The sequence below is a fragment of the Castor canadensis genome, chromosome 1 (genome assembly GCF_047511655.1).
Source record: "Castor canadensis chromosome 1, mCasCan1.hap1v2, whole genome shotgun sequence".
NCBI lineage: Eukaryota > Metazoa > Chordata > Mammalia > Rodentia > Castoridae > Castor > Castor canadensis.
In genome coordinates, this window is record NC_133386.1 from 182,804,298 (window position 1) to 182,826,284 (window position 21,987).

Sequence of the window (21,987 nt, forward strand, 5' to 3'; positions counted from 1 at the left end):
TAGAGATCAGGAGGATCGCGGTTTGAAGCCAGCCGGGCAGATAGTTTCGCAAGAGCCTATCTCAAAAATCCCTTCACAAAAATAGGACTGGTGGAGTGGCTGCAGGTGTACGCCCTGAGTTCAAGCTCCACTACCGCAAAATATATATATTTATTTTTTCTCTTGCTAATTTTTTTTTTGTGGTACTGGGATTTGAACTCAGGGCCTACACCTTCAGCCACTCCACCAGCCCTTTTTTTGTGATGGATATTTTCGAGATAGGGTCTCGCAGAACTGTCTGCCCGGCTGGCTTTGAACCACGATCCTCCTGATCTCTGCCTCCTGAGTGGCTAGGATTACATGCGTGAGCCACTGGTGCCCTGCTGTTTCTAGTTCTATTAAAATTGTAGATATGGGTTTATAATGGCTCCAGATGTTCATTAGTTTTGTTATTCCTTCTTTATTTTCTTATATGCATTAGCAGCAAGTCACTTAAAATAGAAAAGATCTATCAGTTTGGGGGACAGCAAGGAAGCTGGGAGACAGACTACATCTGCCTCTGGAGCCAGCCTGTAACATGTCAGAAAGAGATAGAATAGCTAGTGGTAGGTTTAAACATTAGTAACAATAAAAATAATAGCCATTTCAGCTAACATTTTACTGAGTTCTCATTATGAAAATTCACTGGGCCTAGGTATTTCTCATCCATAAAAGAAAGAAAAGCAGTTTGAGTTCTCAGGAACCTGCCGCCAGAAAGAAAAGGACGTCATTGAGAATTAGCCTGTGTAGCAGAAGGAGGCCTTCCCTAAAGAGAGAAGTCTTGATTTTTATCATGGCACTAACATTTATTTGGTGATCTTGTCCCTTGTTGAGGCTCATTTTCTTGGTCTGTAAAATAGGGAACTGGGGACATAGCTTGGTGGTAGAGTGCTTGCCTAGCATTTGTAAGGCCCCAGGTTTAAAAGCCAGCACTGAAAAAAGTGGGGAGGGGGAGGGGCATGCCATTTTCCTCTCCCTGCCACACAGTTTCTTATAGGGATCAAAAGTGAAAATGGTTGGTATAATTATACAGTCTCTCTACAAATATAAGCCATCAGCACTATTAAAAGTGAGGCAGTAGAGGATTGGCAGAACTTTGGCTATCAAGGAAAATAGTATGCACCTGCCTTAGGCAGGAAGTCTGTTACTCACTCATCAATAAAGAACAAAGGCATGATAAAATTTCATGAGATAAGGAGTGAGGTTGTTTTCAGCCACCCACTGGCCTAAGCTGAAGGAGAACTTTCTATGAATTGTGCCTTTTGTTAGGAGGGTGCCATCCCACCTGTGTGCCTCTAATGCAGAAAAGTTGTAACAAGAGCAGGCACTGTTTATTGAGAAATTCCTTGTGCTAAATACCAACACTTAAATTTACGATCTCTCTTTTTTTGTAATCATCTCTTTTAGTCCTTTCAAAAACTCTCCATGTGTATTTATACTATCATGCTACTAATGTCATTAATAGTACTAATATTATTCACTCGTTTTAATTGGCTTGTTTATTGTCATTTGGCTAGTTGACTAAAGAACGAGGTTTTGGACCTGGCTGATTTAGAAACCCACACTATTAACTACCCACTAATGGCTCAAGGCCACTGGTTCTTGGCCTGCCCTGTTGGAGCTCTAGAGTTTAAGGCGGTGCCTCAGGCTGTTCCTCCCTGCCCTATCAGGCCTGGGTGAGGGCAGTTGAGGACAAAGTTGGATAAGAAAGCTTTTGTTTTTTATTTACAGTATAGTTTAGTTAAGGTTACTATAAGATTTGCATTTTTTAAAGAAAAAGTATATCTCAAACTATTTTTTTCACCCTCATATACTATAACTTTCTTTTTGTTAAGTGGGAAAACTATAGGTGGGAAAACTGAGGTCTGGAAAAGTGCCCAGAGGAATGCAATCAGTTCTTCACAGAACCCAGATCAGATTATTTTTTCTGTATCATAATGTATCTCTGAGTTAAAGTTTTCCTTGCTAAAACAACATGAAAACCCCAATTCTGGCCATAAAAACACATATAAGGCAATTTAAAATACTCCGTCTTTTTCAGAGACTGAGTGGCTGTTGCAGATACGACTTCTCACCTTTAGTCACCATGAGAAAGGGACTGAAGTTCATCCTCCACTATAGCTCTTCTCCTGTTGAACCACTTCTGTTCACTTAAGAGCAGGAGTGAGCCGTTGAGATGGCTCAAGTGGTAGATCACTTGCCTAGCAAGTATGAGGCCTTAAGTTCAAACCCCAGTATCGCCAAAAAAATATAAAATGAAAATGAGAGCACAGTTGGCTGCAGGTGCTTAACAGCACCGTCTTTGTCCTGGAGGAGAATTCTACCTGGCTCTGAAGTATCAGTTTAAAAGGGCATAATCTGTCCTCCAGTTTCCAACAAAACATGCACCACCACCACCTGCAGAGCTGATAAGCCTATGAGTGGCAGTGAGGACTGCAAGGCTTGTGTTGTTTCCCTGATGTGCTGTTGTTCCCCTTTGGGAGCTTATGATGCCAAGATCCTGCTCCACATCTTGATATCCAAAGCTACTTCCTATTCCGTCAATAAAAAGGTAAAAGACCGTGCCCTGCCAGAGTAGCCAGCCCTGTTGCTACTAGAGAGGTTTTCTTTTCTCCTGGCACTAGTGCCTCCTTCCTCAATGCCATATGCTGTCAATTTAGACCTGTGCGACCTGTTGTGTTTTGTGTAATCAAAGCTTTCTCAGATAGTGGCTTCTCCCGGAGTAATATCTTGCCTTCTCTGCCATTGGACTTCACTGGGGATTTTTAGCCTGGCACACCAGGCCTCTGGTTCAGGTCCCCAGTGATGGCTAGGAATGACTATGATTGCCATTACATGTCATCTAATTTTGGTACTCCGACTAGAAATGCCTGCATTTCTATAAATCTTTATCTGATATAATCATAGGAAGTTGCTTTTGTTCATTCTAAATATTGCCATGAAATTATTATGTCTGATTTAATACTTTGCCTAGAATATATATACTGACCAAACACACATTTCTCACTTGGGGCTGGGCTTAGTCATAATAAAATATAAACTGAAGGGTCTGTTTTTCTGCCTCTGTTTGAACACACTAAAGATGTCTGAGGAATAATGAGTTGACAAAGGATAATGTTAATAACAGGTCAGCACTTTACCCCACAGGTGTTACCAGAAGCCATTCCTTCTTATTTCTTTTGTAGGATCATTTCCCTGTCAGTAAACTAATTATCTTTTCCTTCCATTATAATATAAAGCAACAGTGCTGCTAAAGAAGATAAAATTTAAGAACACGGACTGCTCTTCTGGGCTTTGTTTGACAGGAACATAGCCCTTAGGATGTTATCACCATCTTTCTGTGACTTGTGATACTAAGTACTCCATGGGGAGCAAAGCTGTCGGATGTCTTGCCTCTTTCTTCCCTCTTCCCCAACTCTTCTTCCCTCCCCTCCCCCTCCTCTGCAGAGTAGCACTGAGAAGTATTTTCTCAGCTGTGGCCTGGTAACAAAGCCTCCATGCCCTAGGGATGGGAAGGGGTGGTGTGGTCATACCCTGAACTATCCATGTCCTTCCGAGCATCTCTTGGCAGAGCAGCCTGGTTGAGGGTGTCATTTAGAATGAGCCTTCACAATCCCTGCCTAAAAGAACATAAAAACAATTGCAACTAAATATTGGAAGTCCACTCATGGGCTGTGGTATTCTTTGGCCTCTGTGGTAGTCTCTACTGAAATCATGCATCCAACCAGCTAGAGTCTGTCTGGTCCTCTGGATTTTCTGTGGCTTGGTAGCACTTCATTATCTACATCCCTTGTCCAGCAGCAACTCATGCAGCCAACACACAGGCAACTCACACAGATGAGTTCAGACTAAACCCTATTGCATCCCCACATTTTTTAAGCTAAAGCCTTTGACTCAAGGAAGCCTTGAGGAAGGGACAAAGAAATGGCTCGAATTCCTTCCATCTGGCACTCCTCCACTGGTCTTCTGTAGTGATACCACTCTAACCCTGACAGAGGCACCATTTTCTAGGGAGGACAGAGGACTCTGAGTCTACAACCACATACCACTGCAGTTCTTGTGAGCAAATGTTGTGGACACACATGGTGGTCTGCAAGGAGGATGTAAAAATGACTAAGTTGCCCCACAGAGCTTCAGAGGCATTGCCACAGCAAGAAGGCAGACCAGATGTAGAAAAGCCATCTTTCTTTTCCTACAAATCAGACCAAAAGTTAGCCCCTGACTAGAAAATTAATCTGACTAGATTAATTAATCTCACTAGATTAATTTTCTTGGCTAAAATCACCTCATTTATCACTCTTTAGGATGAGGGTAGAGATAACCAACAAGAGTATCTTGAGTCATGGCTGTGCTTGTCTTGAAAGCAATAGTATTCTTGCTAGAGTTGAAGCCTTGGTAAAGTACATTTCTGTGAAGTGAACCCTAGGCTTCCTCTATGTTCACAGTAAAATTGGTGATACATTCTTGTGAAAATATTCAAGCTAATCAAGTTAAGCACTTGGTGAGAAGGTTCTAAAAGTCAACAAGTTCATAAACTGTAGTATTCCTGCCATGATTTATTCTGTTTGTTGAGAGTTGTCTACCAAAGGACATTTGCCATTTTCAGCTCTCTACAATTCCTGGATTCTCACATACACACACCCTAAGTTTGTAGAATTGCCTCCTGTGCCCCAACATCTCCATCTCTGTGCTCATACAGTAACCAAAACTTTTCCTCTATAAATTTTGGTTATGTGATACGTGTTTTTTATTCATTCATTCTTCAACAGATACTGTGATGTGTCAGGCATTTTGCTGAGTGGTTTAGTTCAGTCCAAAGATTCCGTAATTTAAGGACTTGAATCAGTTGGTAATTATAAAATGGGGGCTGGAGGCATGGTAGAATACTTGCTTAGCAAACATGAGGCCCAGAGTTCAAACTCCAGTACTGCCGATATTTATAAAATAATACTGCCATTTATTGGGCACTTGTTAATTTTTCTCAGAAAGATACCTTATATTTAAATTTCTTCTCTTGATTTTTTTACAATTCCATTAAGTAGGTACTTGGTTATTCACACTTTTAAAATGGGGAAACCAAGGTTCAGAGAAGTTGTGTAACTTGTCTAAGTTACACTTGCTGGTAGCAAATAGTGAAACCAGGTTTTGAAGTCAAGTCATCTGATTGCAAAGTGTAAAACCTTCTCCAGTCCTGAGCCAGGTGCCAGTTAGTGAGCCTATTACTAGACTTAGAAGAGAGTTTAACAGTTCTGACCACCCACACAAAGAGAAGCACCAATTTGTGGAGAGGGTTGATTTTGATCTTATACCAAAGCCTTCTTATGCCTTTGCCTTTGAACTTTCAGTACCTGCTGGCTGAATTTTCCTAATTGTGGGGGGATTCCTTTAGAGAAGACATCTGTTGGTACACACCCCTTACCTTCCCTGCACCTGCAGGATGCAGAGTGGCTAGCAGGTGGGCAGGATGAGAGCTGCAGTGTAGGCAACAGCACAGGTGTACTCATTGCTGTACCAGTCCTCCCCAGCAGGGCCTCCCGCCTAGCTAGGTCTGGGGCTGCTGAGCCAGAGCTTCAGTCTTTTCCTGTTGACGGTAATTAGAACCTTTCAGCCTCAATTTCTCATTTGAAAACACCCAATTCACTTAGATTGTCTCCTTGATCCAGTTCACCTGGAGCTATTTAGTTGCTGCAGATCGTTTGGAGGAGAAAACACGCTCCTAAGCCTTCCCACATAAGGGTTAAAAGATCAAGGTCCTAAAAAGTGTTAGGTGGGTAAACTCTGGAGCCAGACCTCCAGGGTTTGAATTTCAGTTCTGTTTCTTACTCATGCAAAATCTGAGTTCATGTGTCTGTGAAAAGGGGATAAAAATAGTGAAGATTAGATGAGGCAGTGCATGTAAAACCCAAGGCAAGCAGGGCCTGCCCCATAGCAGATGCTCAGAAATACCAGCAGTTGTCATCTTCATTAATCTCTTGGCCTCAAACTCCATCTCCCCTGCCTCCATCCTGGGATCTTGCTCTGGAAAGACAGGTCCCCTTTCTGTCCCCCAAACTCTGGGCTCCCCTGTCCTTGATCACCAGGTTATTGCATCCTGTAAGCTTCCATGTCTTTATCTGTAAAATGTGACTGGGAATAATGGAGTCTGCTTCATAAGCGCACTGTGAAGGTTAAGTGTACTAATTCAAGCACTGAGCACAAAGCTTGACGACTATTCACTTTCGTTACTGTTATTCCTGCAGCACAAAAGGCTGCCAGGAAGGGCCTTTGAAATCTTGAAGAGAGAACTAAGAGCCAAAGACCCCAATGTACACAGCAGCATTTGGAGTTCATGAATGCCCAAGTAAGTGTAAGCCTCAGGAGATCTGATACTGTGGCTTGTTCATCACTGTAATGCTGAGCCTGGAATGCCTGGAAGGCACGTGGGGATGTTAAATGAATGAATACAGCAGCAGAGACTTTGGAAATTAATTTGCTCATGCAGCCTGAGAGAATTTTCAAGGCAGCACACTTTTAGATTAAAGCACTCAAACTCAGCAAAATCACCTCTCTGCTCTCCTCTCCTCTCCTATCTTTACCCCAGACTTAAAAAATAAAACCCAAAACAACTCCCATTGTTTGGTATTAACTAAATTCTAGACAGAAATCATCTTTTTTACACCTGACTCCAACCCTGAAAAGCAAGCATTATCATTCCCATTTCACAACTGAGAAGCTGAGATTGAGAGAGATTATGTAATTTGCCCAAAATTACATACTGGTAAATTGCAGAGCCAAGATTTGAAACCTAGCCTATATATGCTTATAAGTGTTCTGATTTTTCTGAACAAGTCTTACCACTTGCCATTTCCTCCAATCCCCACAGGCATAGGAGCAGTTCTGCCTTGCAATCCTCTGGCCTTGATATTATCTGGCCATTACTTTTAATAGAATTAGAACTACTCTCACAATTAAAAGTTGTTTGCTTGCTTGCATTTTCATGAATCTCTTTATATAACCATCTTTTTCACTTAACTTTTGGGAGAGTCAAGTTCCAGAAGTGGTGAGCAGGATATGTTCTGTTTTTAGTTGTTTTAAGACCCTTTTGTTACATAACAGAGGTACAAAGTGATTTTTATAAATTCTTCCCTTAGGAAGCAAGTATTTGAAGTACATGAGTTAGAACAACATCAAGAACCTAAGAAGCTGATGGGTTATGCCTGTAATCTTAGCTAGTCAGAAGGCAGAGATCAGGAGGATCACAGTTTAAAGCCAGTCCCAGCAAATTGTTCACAAGACTCTGTCTTGAAAATGCTCAGCACAAAAAGGCTGGCAGGATGACTCAAGTGGTAGAGTGCCTGCTTAGCAAGTGTAAGGCCCTAAGTTCAGACCCCAGTACCCCAGCCTAGGCTCTGGAAACCAGGAGATTAAGAATGATTCCTAGTGGTGTGTTTCCTTATTTCATGTGGGGATTGCCTACCTTTCAGTCTCTCTCACTCTTCCCTCCCACTGTCTGTCTATCTCTGTTTCTCTCTCTTTCATGCACTTTCTCATTTTCTTTCACCCTATTTATCATCCCAAGATTATTTTCCTGTAAACTGGGGAGGGATAAATGTGAATTCCTATGAAATACCTGCCCCTAAGAATGGTATCAAATACATCAACCAAAGTTTAACCTAGAAAAGCACTGATGATTAAAAAAGCAGAACTTTCTTTTATTTACTCCCTGCCAGAAAGTACTCCCTTCTCTATGGAGTTCTGGAGTGAGAATAAAGTGGATAGCCATTAGATTAAGTGGCTTTTCTCCCTTTCTTTCGCCTTTCTTGATCCTCACCCCAAATCCGTAAGTCTGTGAGGACTATTACTCGCTCTTACCCTTGAAGAACAAGACCTCCTGCCAGGCTGTGCCTGAGGTCAGGCCAGTGAGGAGAGAAAAGTGCACACCCCACTGTGGCCATGATGAAAGCCGCAAAAGCCATCTTGGTCCTTTGACCTACATTGACGCTGAGTCTGTTCCTTTGGTGTCCCTGACTTTGGCAGTGTGGTTAGTTTAACTCTATGCCCCCACCTTGAGTTGAGCTTTGATGAAAAAGTAGTAGGAACATAGTCCTGTCCCTGGAGATTTGGGGTTTTTTTCTTGGAAAAGCATCAACCAAACTAGTAGGGGTAGGAGATCTGGATTCCTGTGGCTTGGGCTAACTTAGGTCCAAAGAAACCAAGTGCCTGTGATCATCATCTTCATCCCCCAAGTGTGGCCATGCCCTCTGGATTCCCTTCTCTTACTCATCCTCCTCCCAGTTAGGATAGCTTCAGAATGGATTGCTCTTGCTTGACCATTAATGTACCCATTCATATTTGAAATTCTTTGGAACTTGTAGATTGCTGCTGCCTGGCTGATCCAAAACCTTTGGCTTTAGAACAGGCAGTAACAAAACAACGTTTAAGCATCAGTGTATTTCCTCTCCCTTGGGATCCTATAAACCTCTCTGAGATTTGCCTCTTTGGCAAATCTGGACCGCAGAGCCTCCTGGCTCCATTCTCCCACAGCACTGTTTCTGTATCTCAGGAATCATTTGGTTGCCTTGATTGTATATCTTGGAACTTTATCTTGGCTTCCTATAATAGGATGACCAGATTTGTGAGCAGGCATCCAAAAGAAGCCAGCCTGCTGCAATCCCAAATGACAGAGTAATAAAGTTTGTGGGTTTCTGTGCTGTACTCTTCTCTGTATACGCAAGACTGTTTGCCTTAGTGCTGCCTCCAGATATTCTGTGGATGGTCTTTGGACATGTGGTGCTGAATATTACCATGCCAGAGAATTTCAACACACTTTGCCAGTTTTGACATGACTCATTCGTCCAGATTTTTATATTCAAAGAGAACCAAGCTAAGAAGCCTGATGAAGGTGCCTCTCCTGTTTCCTCTCTTCACCCGACCATTTCTCAAACCAGTGAAGCCCCTTTAGTCAAAACACTGTAATTGGTGCCTCTATCTAGGAAAGGCTTTTTAGAACAGTTTTCAAATCTTCCTCCCTTGACACTGATTCACCTTTAAAAAAGCAGCTCTACCAAGCATGGGTCTGAAACCAAAGAAAGAGCTTGACGTGAAATGCAAAGACCTAATGTGCTCTTTTCCCTTTCACTATAGATTTGCTGACCATGAGGGAATATCACTGTTTGCTTCAGTTACTGTGTCCAGATTTCCCACTGGAGCTCACTCAGAAAGCAGCCAGGTATGTCTCCTAGATTCTTAAAGCGAACTCCTCACTCTGTGGACTAGGGCTTCTTAGAGAAATCTGAACCATATACAAGACAGAAGGGGAGAAACTGGTGTTCAGAGAGGGGTCTACTTGAGGTTTACCCAAAAACATAATACTTTCTGTGCTTCCTAAGGAAAACCAAATGATCCTTAGTGGTTTCTGAGGGGAACTTCAGGGTCTGAAGACAGAGCCAGAGGGTGTTAAGATGAAGAGGCAAACACACACACACACACACACACACACACACACACACACACACACACACACACAGGGTCTGAAGACAGAGCCAGAGGGTGTTAAGATGAAGAGGCAAACACACACACACACACACACACACACAGGGTCTGAAGACAGAGCCAGAGGGTGTTAAGATGAAGAGGCAAACACACACACACACACACACACACACACACACACAGGGTCTGAAGACAGAGCCAGAGGGTGTTTAAGATGAAGAGGCAAACACACACACACACACACACACACACACACACACACACACACCAAGAGTTAAGATGAAGAGGCAAACACACACACACACACACACACACACACACACACACACACACACACACACACACACACACACACACACATTCTGAGAGAGGGCCAAGAGTGAGCAGTGACGTGTAATGGAGAAGGTTGAGGTAGGGGACCGGAAAGGTGTGAAGAACATAATACCCCAATTGAGAGAAGGGCATATTGTATCATTTATGCTAAATGAAGATTTCCAAGATTAGCCTAGGACCAGAACTTGGCAGAGATGGTTAAGAGTCCCTAATTTCCGTGTTTGGTTTCATTGCCATTCACATTTTTTAACCAATTGACTATTCCTCAATTAACTTTAACTTAACACAAAATCTGAGCTAGGGTTGCAAATGCAAGTGTAGCAGAAAAAAAGAAAAATCTTGTTTTCTGAAAAATGTCCAGCTTCCATAAATCATATTGAAGGCATTTACCTTCATTGTTCCATTTAAATTTTCTTGCTTATCTCAATTATCTCACTTAATCCTAATAAAAGCTTAGTTCCCACTACACTGAAGAGGAATCTGAAGCTCAAAGAGGTCAACTATTGTTGCCCTAATTTACTAATGTTTGTAAATAGCAGAGGCATGAGTTGTTTTAATACAGAGACTTTGCTCTCTGTGTCCTTCATGCTCCTGCCTCTGCATCATGCATTATTTCTTCTCTGTGATTTGGCCTCCACAAATCGTGCTTAATTGTCTATACTGCACTAAGAAACACTTTAATGCTCCTGAGACAATCTAGCCAGCCAGCCACTGACTTGGAAATACATTGCTAGCAGCAACAGATGCCAGCCTTACACTGCGGCAGGGTGTTTTGCAGTTCACAGCTCACAAACTAATTTTGCTGGTCTTGTGTAAAACCTGTTTAGTAATCACACACCCAAAATTTTGTAGATTTTTTTTTCCCCTTTCTTCTTCACTGGATACTTATTTTTCCCAATGGCAACTGGCAACTGATAAAAACTCTAGTTCGAGTTTTTTTATTTTCATTTATCTGAAATTGAAAGGAGGTTTGGATTTCTTTTATTTTGTTTGTTTTCTTGAGACAGGGTCTCACTATGTAGCCCAGGACACTCAAACTCAAGATCCTCCTGTCTCAGCCTCCTAAATGCAGAGATTACAGGTATGCACCACCACACCCAACTTGAAATTTTTTCTTTGCTAAGAAAAAAAAAAAAAACAAAAAAAAAGCCATCATGGGAGATTATCTCTTGTAACTTAAAAGCAGCCAAGTAGAGTTAGCTTTAAATTTCCATAGTATTTATTCTTTTAAGTACAGATCATTTTAAGAAATACTCAGCCCCACTGTTTTTTTTTTTTTTTGTATGTGGTGGGAGGGTGGAAATTCATTATTCTAAAGACTGACTCAACAATAAAAGCACTACTCTAACTAAAGAATTCCTAAATAAACGACCCATGCATAAGAGTGTGTATGTTCCAGGAGAGCAGGCAGGATCTTTACTGGTCTTGTTTGCTGCTAAGTCCTTGTCACTTAGTATTATGTCTAGTACCAGACACTCCATGAATGTCTGCTGAATAGATGTATGAGTGAATATTCCCTGTCTGGCATTTTACATGGTTCTAGTAGTTCATGATTTGAAGTAGCTGTAAGAATAAGAGTTAGTTAGTAACTATATCTTATATTCAGTTGTTCATATATTTATTCATCAAATATTTCTTTTTAATAGTTTTTTTTGGGGGGGCATACAATTCACATACCATACCCTTCACCTAAAGGCTTTTAGTATATTTCCAGAGCTGTGCATCCATTTCCACAATCAATTTTAGAACATTTTCATTACCCTAAAAAAAAATCCTCTACCCCTTAGCCATTACTCTCCATTCCCCCTCCCCATTTACCATAGCTCTAGGCAACCACTAACCTACTTTCTGTCTCTGTAGGTTTGCCTATTCTGGTAACTTCAAATAAGTAGAACCATATAATACATGGTTCTTTTGAGACTGGTTTCTTGCACTCAGCATAAAGTGTTCAAGAATCATCCCTGTTGTAGCATGTGTCAGTACTTTATTTCATCAAATTGAGTGCCAATTTGTATGCTATTCTGCACACAGAATATAGTCATCAATAAGATATAGCTCCTAAGGGCATTTAATTTAAAGTGGGACCATTTGAGTACTGATCACTGCCTACCACCACTTTTGATATGTCATCTTGGTTTCTGTCACTCCAGAATAGCCACTGTCCTTCTTTTCCATTCCTGATGGCATCTGGCAAAGCTATGAGGATGAGCCTTCCTTATGATTCTTAGGCCCCCCAGCAGTTACAGCTTTGCATTTGCCCCACCCATTTTCCCAGATCCTTCCAAACAATCCAGTATATGTAACACTGTGATTAGAGTATGTGATGGAATTCTCTAAAAACCACCAGTTTTTTTTTAAATTTTTATTTTATTCATATGTGCATACAATGTTTGGGTCATTTCTACCACCTTCCCCCTGCCCCCTCCCTTACCCCTCGCTACCCGGCAGAAACTTTTTTTGCCCTTACTTCTAATTTTGTTAAGGAGAGAGTATAAGCAATAATAGGAAGGACCAAGGGTTTTTGCTAGTTGAAATAAGGATAGCTATACAGGGAGTTGACTCGCATTGATTTCCTGTGCATGTGTGCTACCTTCTAAATTAATTCTTCTTAACTAACCTTTTCTCTAGTTCCTGGTCCACTTCTCCTATTGGCCTCAGTTGCTTTAAAGTATCTGCTTTAGTTTCTCTGCGTTGAGGGCAACAAATACTATCTAGTGTTTTTAGGTGTCTTACCTATCCTCATCCCTCCCTTGTGTGCTCTTACTTTATCCTGTGATCAAAGTCCAATCCCCATGTTGTGTTTGCCTTTGATCTAATGTCTGCACATGAGGGAGAACATACGAGTTTTGGTCTTTTGGGACAGGATAATCTCACTCAGAACGATGTTCTCCAATTCCATCCATTTACCTGTAAATGATAACATTTCGTTCTTCTTCATGGCTGCATAAAATTCCATTGTGTATAGATACCCCATTTTCTTGATCCATTTGTCAGTAGTGGGGCATCTTGGCTGTTTCCATAACTTGGCTATTGTGAATAGTGCTGCAATAAACATGGGTGTGCAGTTGCCTCTGGAGTAACCTGTGTCACAGTCTTTTGGGTATATCCCCAAGAGTGGTATTGCTGGATCATATGGTAGATCAATGTTTAGCTTTTTAAGTAGCCTCCAAATTTTTTTCCAGAGTGGGTGTACTAGTTTACATTCCCACCAGCAGTGTAGGAGGGTTCCTTTTTCCCTGGCATCCTCGCCAACACCTGTTGTTGGTGGTGTTGCTAATGATGGCTATTCTAACAGGGGTGAGGTGGAATCTTAGTGCAATTTTAATTCGCGTTTCCTTTATTGCTAGATATGGTGAGCATTTTTCCATGTGTTTTTTGGCCATTTGAATTTCTTCTTTTGAGAAAGTTCTGTTTAGTTCACTTGCCCATTTCTTTATTGGTTCATTAATTTGGGGAGGATTTAGTTTTTTAAGTTTCCTATATATTCTGGCTATCAGTCTTTTGTCTGATGTGTAGCTGGTAAATATTTTCTCCCACTCTGTGGGTGGTCTCTTCAGTTTAGAGACCATTTCTTTTGTTGAAGAGAAGCTTTTTAGTTTTATGAAGTCCCATTTATTATGCTATCTCTTAGTTGCTGTGCTGCTGGGGTTCCATTGAGAAAGTTCTTGCCTATACCTATTAATTCCAGAGTATTTCCTACTCTTTCCTGTACCAACTTTAGAGTTTGGGGTCTGATATTAAGATCCTTGATCCATTTTGAGTTAATCTTGGTATAGGGTGATATACATGGATCTAGTTTCAGTTTTTTGCAGACTGCTAACCAGTTTTCCCAGCAGTTTTTATTGAAGAGGCTGTCTTTTCTCCATCATATATTTTTAGCACCTTTGTCAAAGACAAGTTGGTTATAGTTGTGTGGCTTCATATCCAGGTCCTCTATTCTGTTCCACTGGTCTTCATATCTGTTTTTGTGCCAGGCTGCAGTCTGCAATGATGTGTGCATAAAAGAATGTAATCCACAGGCATCTGTAAACCAGAGCCTGTGCAGGGCATGGCATTTTCACATGCGCCTGCCTCATGGGTTATAAACATCATGACCAGGCCTTAGGGCAGCAGGTGTGAGCTGGAACCACAGAAAAGGAAAGAGCAAACAGACTACCACAGGAGCCTCCTTCACCTCATCATTCCTGCAGCAGTAGAAGCAGCTAGATAATTGTTTCCCTAAACAATCACTTTAGCATCTCCATCTCACCTTCCTCCAAGCTGGGAAGCATTCCTAATGGCTAAGAGCATGCACTTGAGGAGCTGGAGGTGTAGCTCAGTGGTAGAGTCTAGCATGTGTGAGGCACCAAGGGGGGGGGGCGGGAGGAAACATGCAATTGGAGTCAGACTTTTTTTTTTTTTTGGTACTGGGGCTTGAACTCAGGGCCTTCACCTTGAGCCACTCCACTAGCCTATTTTTATGAAGGGTTTTTCGAGATAGAGTCTCACAGAACTATTTGTCTGGTCTGACATTGAACCTCAATCCTCCTGATCTCTGCCTCCTGAGTAGATAGGATTACAGGCATGAGCCACTGGCATCCTGCAAGACTTCTTGAGTTCAAATATGGTCCACAACTTATTAGCTTGTGCCCTTGGGTAAGTTACTGAATTTCTTTGACAAACTGGGGATACTAGTAGTTGTAATAATTGAAGGAGAAGTCTATGATGTGCTTAAAGTAGTGCCTGGCACAGAGTAACCTTGCATATATGTTAGAAGTACTGGGTTTTGTTTTGTTTTGTTTTGGTGGTACTGGGGCTTGATCTCAGGGCCTATACCTTGAGCCACTCCATCAGCCCTTTTTTGTGATGGGTTTTTCAAGATAGGGTCTCACAAACTATTTGCCCAGGCTGGCCTCAAACCATGATCCTCCTGAGCTCTGCCTCCTGAGTAACCAGGATGACAGGTGTGAGCCACCGGCACCCTGCTAGAAGTACCAGTATTAATATTGACTTTAGAGCACAGGCACAATGGCATTACAAAGACCTGGGTGCACATTCCACCTGGGCCCCAATTACTGGATGGCCTTGAGGATATCCCTTAACTTCCCCAAACCCTGTTTCCATATCTGGAAAATAGGAGTAATAATAATAGCCATAGGGTATTTATGAGATTTCAACAATAAAGTATGTGATTGCTTAGCACATTCATAAACAATAATTGCTTGCTGTTCTAATAATATTGGTATTATTATTATTACCAGATTAAAAAAAAAGTGAGAAGTTCCTGGGTTCCCAAAAGCAGTTCTTTCTGGCCTTTTTTCACTTCACAATGCTTGGAATATAATATATAACAAAAACTTTGGGTAAAGACAAGGCTGCTTGTGGTTGGCCTGCAGTTGGCCCTCCTCCCAGCTAGGCCAAGGGGACCATCACACCTGTAAACTATTCAAAGCCCAAGTGACAGAGGGCTGGGAAGCTTTGCTCTAGGGGTAGAGATTTAAAGCAGAGGTTCTCCAACTGGAGCATGCATCAGAATCATCACCTGCAGTGCTTGTTAAACCTCATGTGGTGGCCCCACCTCTAGAGTTCAGGAGGTTCCCAGATGATGCTGATGGTCTGGGAACCACACTTCCAGAACCACTGATTTAAAGTGTTGCCTGCAGTCTCATTCTCACATTTTAGAATTGGTTGTATTTAATTGATTACATTTCCTTCTCTTTTGTCATCTGAAATACTGTATAACTTCTCCTTCACCAAAGACCAGCCCCTTGGTGAGTGACATATATTTAATAGAAAAAGTTCTATTGTCATGATTGTGTTATGAATACATATAGTGCTTTGAGAGCACATAAGCTCCTAGAGAATTTAGTTTTAGACATAGCCACTCAACTTTCATTCAAGGATTGTTTTTCAGCTGGTCCCTATATCACAAAACCCTACTATAGCCTTAAGGTACTGGAGCCACACAGCCCTGGATTCAAATCCCCTTTCCTTTACCAACTAGCTTATGAACTTGATCAAGTTATTTAGCTTCTCTAAGCCTCAATTTCCTCACCTATAAAATGGAAATAATGGTAGCACCCACCTAAATAGAGTTGTTTTAAGGATTTAATGGGATAATTAAAATACCTGTCACATACCCCCCATTACCTGTTTTTTAAAAAATATAATTCAGTGAGTGAGAAGTGACATTTCATCCCTATAGTCATTCTTCAAGTGTTTTCTGAGTGTCTGGTATCTGCCAGACCTCATGCCATGCCCTGAGGATGCACTTTATGCTTTGTTGGTATCTGTCTTTCTTTCTCCCTTCTTTCTTCTTCCCGCATATCCTTCTGCACAGGTACATCACCACTGCATCATGAAGTCATGAGCCACCAGCGCCTGGCAGGTATTCTTCCAGGTGCTGAGGATAGAGCAGTGAACTAAAAGTCCATGCCTTCAGGGGGCTGACCATGAGAGAGAAGAAACACCAGCAAGGAAACAGGAATTCCCTAATGGCAAGTTGTACCCTGGCCACAACAGTAAAAGAGTCAAATGCTAACTACTAGGCCAGAAAATTTAAAAGTTCTGTTCAACAAAAGATACCATAATCAAGGTTGAAGGGCTGCAGGTGTAGCTCAGTAGCAGAGAACATGCTTAGCATGCTTGAGGCCCCGAGTTCATTCTTTAGTAACCTCTCCCCCAGAAATGTTGGAGCTTGTGCACATGCCTGTAGTCATAGCTACTAGGGAGAATCACTAGAGCTCAGGAGTTTGGGACCAGCCTTGGCAACATAGGAAGACCCCATCTAGGAAGGGAGGGAAGAAACGGAAAAAGAGTTGAAAGACAAGCCAGAGACTGGATAAGGATATCTGTTATATATTAGTCTCTGAATTTTTTAGTCTCAAGACCAACCAACAGGTCTTTGGATGAAGATTAGATGGTAAAGCACATGCCTAGCAAGCATGAGTCCCTTGATTCAATCTCCACTACTGCAAAAAAAGAAAAAAAAAGGTCAACTAAGTGATTAATCTCTAGAACTTTTAGTTTTAAGAATTATTTTTTGATAGTACTGGGGTTTGAACTCGGGACTTTGTGCTTGCCAGGCACAAGAATTTCTTTTTTTAATAAAGAATTCATACAGGGCCCTCCCACATTGGGGCTTTTCTTCTCTTTTCCTCTCTGCTTAATAAACTTCTGTTCTTTCACTCTAAATAAATAAACAAATCAATCCTACAAATCACTAGGTATGGTGGCTCACACCTGTAATGCCAGCTGTAATAGGCAGTGGAGGTCAGTAGGATCATGGTTTGAGGCCAGCCTGAGCAAAAAGTCAGTGAAACTTTGCTGGGTATGGTGGCATGCGCCTGTCAAGTGTTTGCTGAGTGTCTGGTGCTATGTGGGAAGCATAAATAAGATTTCAGTTCAGGCTGACTCATGCAAAAATGCAAGACCCTATCCCAAAAATAACTGAAAGCATAAAGGGCTGAGGGCATGGCTTAAGTGATAAGAGTGCCTGCTTAGCAAGTGCAAGGTTCTGAGTTCAACCCTCAGAACCACCACCACAAAAAAGAAAATTCTACAAATCAATAAGAAAAAAGATGAAGAACCCCCAAGTAGAAAAACAGGCAATTCACGGGAGAATATTAATTAATAATAAATATTTGGGCATATTTTAATGCCCAGACTCATTAGGGAACTGTCAATTAAATTGAGGTAACACTTCACACCTATCAAATTGGCAAAAATTGAAGTCTGGTAACACTAGTATTGGTGAGGATATGGAACAGTGGGAACTCATAAATTGTGGATGGGAGTGTAAAGTGGTACAATCACTTTGAGGCAATTTGGACAAGTCTAAAAGAGTTCAAGAGGTTCCCCTAATGCAACATTGTTTATAATAGCCACCACTGAACACCTGCAGGCTCCTCTGCAGAAGGAAAGGATAAGTGTGGTGTCCTTGCCCCATGTATGGAATTCTTTCCAGCCTCCAGTCAATAGATAGATATGTATATGTCAACATTGATAAATCTCAAAATATGGCAGAATTTGAAAACAAGCAAAACAGAGCTATATCATGTTTTAAGAATGCAGACATTTGTATGAGTTACTATAGTATAAAAACATGCAGAGGAATGCTAAACTCTTAAGTTTCCAAAATTCCTGGTGGTCCTGGGGAAAAAGGAGGGATGTACAGGTGGTTAAATGATACTCATAATATTTTGCAAAGCTTTTAAAAATTGAAGCAAGGGTGGCAAAATGTTAAGGTTTGATAGAATTGGCTAATGGAGATACAGATATTAAGTTATACTCTGTAATCTTCTGAGATTTAAAGTATTGCATCTAAATCAAAAAGGATAGGCATACTGGAGGAGTGGCTCAAGTGGTAGAGCACCTGTCTAGCAAGTGTGAGAGGCCCTGAGTTCTACTCCCAGTACCACCTAAAAAAAAAAAGATGGGTAGGATTTATGTAGCGAACAGTGAGAGGGAAAGCCTTCTAGGCAAGTGAGCATCCTGGTGGAAAAGCATCTGGACTTTCACCAGTGGTAACCTTGAGAAACTGGTAGAAGCTGAAAGCCAAAGCCCGTAGGTCTGGAGTTAAAGGGGCAGAAGGATAAAGACAGGACCTTCAGGCTATTTAGGTCCTTACCCAAGACCCGAGAAGCAATTCAACCAAGCTGTCAGGCTTGTTGGGAGGTTCCAGGATAGTGAAGCCTTCAAGCTGTCTGCAGGTAAGCAGCAGCATCCAGGTCCTGAGCCTCTGGCCTTTCTCAGGGCAGGTGCCAGAACTGATGGCCAACACCAAGAGCAGGAGCAGGGAGGTTTATTGCCACTTGGGCGCACAGAATTACTTTTTTCTTACCAGCTGTAGCAGCAGGTGGTCTAAGGCCTGTGGTCAGAGTCAGAGAGGTCTGAATTTGAATTATAGCTCTTTTGCTTATAGCTTGTAATCTCTGTATAGTTTCTATACTCCCCTGTACTTCTGTGTTCTAGTAAATGTACTCACTGAGCTCACCTCACAAAATTATTTAAGTGAAAATGAATTTAGAGGTTATAGTGCTGGCAGAGTAAGCCCCTATGAGTGCTGGCCTTTGTTGTTATTATTAATATTGCCCAGACCCTCTGGGCCAAGCTTGTCAGGACCTACAGGGCAGGTGAGGTTTTGGGTACCCTGAAAGCACTGGCTGGAGCCAGGGGACAGCAGGGACCTTGATCGCCTCATGCTGTTTAAGGGCCTGGATTTGAGTCAACTTGTGCAGCAAAAATGTCCCTCTGACATAGTCCAGAAGAGAGGTGACCCTTAGAAAGTGACCCAGGAAATCACAGTAGCCTGTTCCTCCCACCTGGGGCAGGTAACACAGGATGGCTTCATTGCCGCCCCTCTCCCATGGCTCTGACATTAAAACAGAGACTGCAGGAGTCTCTGCAGGAGTCTTGGGGATAAGCTTCACCTGTCCCTGTGAAGGACAGTAATCATGTGACCTCCCCAGAAAAATCCAGTCATGCAAGGTGGCTTTTCTTTCTGTCCCTACCTGAGGGCTGACTTCCCCCAAAAGTGGACTCGAAACTAAATAGCTAGCTTCTGTTTCACAGCCTCTGCCTGGTTGGGAGCTGGCAGCACTTTCTTCCTCAGAGCTGTTTTTATTTGCTATTTTGGGCTCTTCCAGCACCTTAAACCAGATAGAATACACTTTTTGATAGCAACTAACACTTGGTAAGACTTGAGTGTCTATAACATACAAAGTACCTCATCACACTGAGGTTTTTCAAGTATCCTTTGTAGATGAGGAAACTGAGGTGCAGAGAGGAAAGGTACTTGGTCAGTGAGTGGTGGAACTGAATTGGAACTTGATCCCAGGGTCATCTAACCCAGAATTTTAGGAAAGACGGTGCAGCTCATGCCACTAGAGCAGAGACACTGATCCACAGGGGTACAGAGGGAATTGGCAAGTCAGTGGGTTCAGGCTGGAAACTATTGCTTCCTTGGCACCCACTTGCCTCCCAGTCAGCCAGCCCATCCCAGCTGTTAGAAGTCAGCACGGGATGGAGAGAGTGGCCAGCCCCTTGGGATTAGCTTGGACCTTGCCAAGTGCTCTGTCTTCATTCCAGTTGCCTGCCCTGGACTCCACCCTACACATGGTTCTGCTCAGAGCCAGCCAGAACCAGAGTGCTTTTATTTCTGCCCCAAAGGCCCTCTTTCTAGCCTGGAGGCATGGCCTGTAAGAATCCCTCCCTGATCCAATAGATTTGTACAGACACTTGTTGGCAGGCAGCTCCCTGTTGGCTTCACTTCAAAGCAGGGGCGGCCAGGCTCCTCCAGGTGTCAGAAGCAGCTGGCATGCTAGCAAAAGGCCTGTGGCAGGATGGGCTGTTGAGCCAACTGCCATTCACTGGAAAACAGCACATGTGGATGACCTCGGCTTCAAGAAGATTCCTTCCTGAGCCCTCTGGGGGTGGTGATGAGTTTGAGTTCAGGATGAAGTTGCTGTCTGTGTGGGTGAAGAGCCCACAGCCTGGCCTTGTCCCTGTCACAGAAGACAAAGGCAGACCAGTGGCTTCCTGCCTACCTTTTCCCACAGGTCTGCTGAGGCTCCAAGCAAGCTTCAGATGCCCAGAACTTTCATGGATTACAGCACTTGTTTGGGGGATAGTCAGTGCTGCACATAGTGGATGTTTTGCTTTTTGTTTTGTTTTGTTTTTTATTTGAGACAGAGTCTTGCTATATACCGCAGGCTGGTCTGCAACTCACAATCCTCTTGTCTCAGCCTCCCAAGTGCTGGGATTACAGATGTGCACCACTATACCCAGCCCATATGGTATATTTTGTTTTGGTTTGGTTTGGTTTTTGGCAGTACTGGGGTTTGAACTCAGGGCCTCATGCTTGGTAGACCCTCTCCCATGTAAGCCAAGTCCCCAGCCCTTTTCAGTTTAGGTACTTTTCAAATAGGGACTCACATTTTTGCTTAGGCCAGCCTAAACTGTGATCCTCCTATTTGTACCTCCTGAGTAATTGGGATTATAGGCATGTGCCAGTAATCATTCAGTCTTTTAGCCAGAGCCCTCGTACAGCCATCTTTCCCTACACGTGAACCAGCACTAACAGGAGAATGTGGGAGTTCTGTCCACCCTTGGCTTGACTGGCACTCTGTGAGGGGCTGAGGAATCCCTGTGGGAAATACGAGCCTTCTAGCTTCTTCATGAAAATCTCTAGCAACAAGCAGCTCGCTCCTCCACAAATCAGCTACAAATCCCAGAGTTAAGCAGCTTGGAAAAGTCTTCTACAGCCAAACTCTACATCCCTCTGACATCTTCTTCAGAGGAGTTGGGTCTCAGCCCTTACTTCCTCCCAATTCCTCACAACAAGCCAAAGAGCCTAAATGCAGCCATTTGTCTGACATCATGAATTTTAGACTCTGCACCACTCTGACCCCCTTCTCTCTGACTCTACTCTAGTGCTCCTATAAGTGGACTATCCAGAGCTGAATGGAGTGTACATTCCCTGGCCAGTAAAAAGAAAAGGATAACGTAGCCTTTCTTCCTTGTTCATGCCTTCCTTCACACAACAGTATTTACTAAGTGCCTGCTCTGTGCTAGAAACTATGCTGAACCCCAGAATCAAGTAACAAGCAGGAAGACAGAAGTGTTACGTGGTAGATCTTGAAGTTCTAGGGTATAGACAGATATGAACAGTGTGAGGAAGTAACAGAGAACTGCAGAAAGAAGCAGGTAGCAGGGAGGCTAGGCCCAGGCTGGGCTAGAGAGGGTTTTTTCCTCTCCTGCTTCACTGAGAGGTGATGAACACGCTGCCCCTGAAGTCTGGGCACATGGCAGGTACAAGGAGGAGCTTGGAGGTAGGGAGCATTATAGGTAGAGGGACTGGTTAGTCTGAGGCCCTGAGGAAGGAGGGCATGGGGAAGCACTGAAGGATCAGCATGGCCAGATTATAGTGAGGAATGCTGCCTGTGGCCTCCAACAAGTCTTCAGAGTTGAGGGGAGGCAAAGCATGGTCTGATGGGCTCATAAGCCAGGATTAGAATGGGAAAGTCTGTTCTAAGAGCAACAGGAAGCCCATGGAGGTTTTAGAGAATGGTAACATGGCCAAGTTTGCATTTTCAAAATATCTTTCCAGTCACATTATAGATGCTCAATTAAAAGAAGGCAAAATCTGGGCATCATAGTGCACATCTGTAATCCCAGCCCTCAGGA

At 42.7% G+C, this 21,987-nt stretch overlaps 1 protein-coding gene across 16 annotated transcripts in view; it reads left to right on the plus strand.

The window, feature by feature from the left end:
- Positions 1 to 21,987, plus strand: part of Cstpp1 (centriolar satellite-associated tubulin polyglutamylase complex regulator 1) — a 220,558-nt gene that overhangs the window by 178,451 nt on the left and 20,120 nt on the right. For 7 of the 16 annotated variants that reach the window (XM_074044771.1, XM_074044760.1, XM_074044797.1 and 4 more), the window contains one exon: positions 9,142 to 9,226. The exons of 5 other annotated variants lie outside the window; for them this stretch is intronic. In XM_074044771.1, the coding sequence (XP_073900872.1) occupies positions 9,142 to 9,226 (85 nt within the window). Of the gene's footprint in view, positions 1 to 6,257; positions 6,359 to 9,141; positions 9,227 to 21,987 lie in introns of all 16 variants that reach the window. 4 more of the 16 variants (XM_074044779.1, XM_074044774.1, XM_074044777.1 and 1 more) reach the window with 1 other exon arrangement.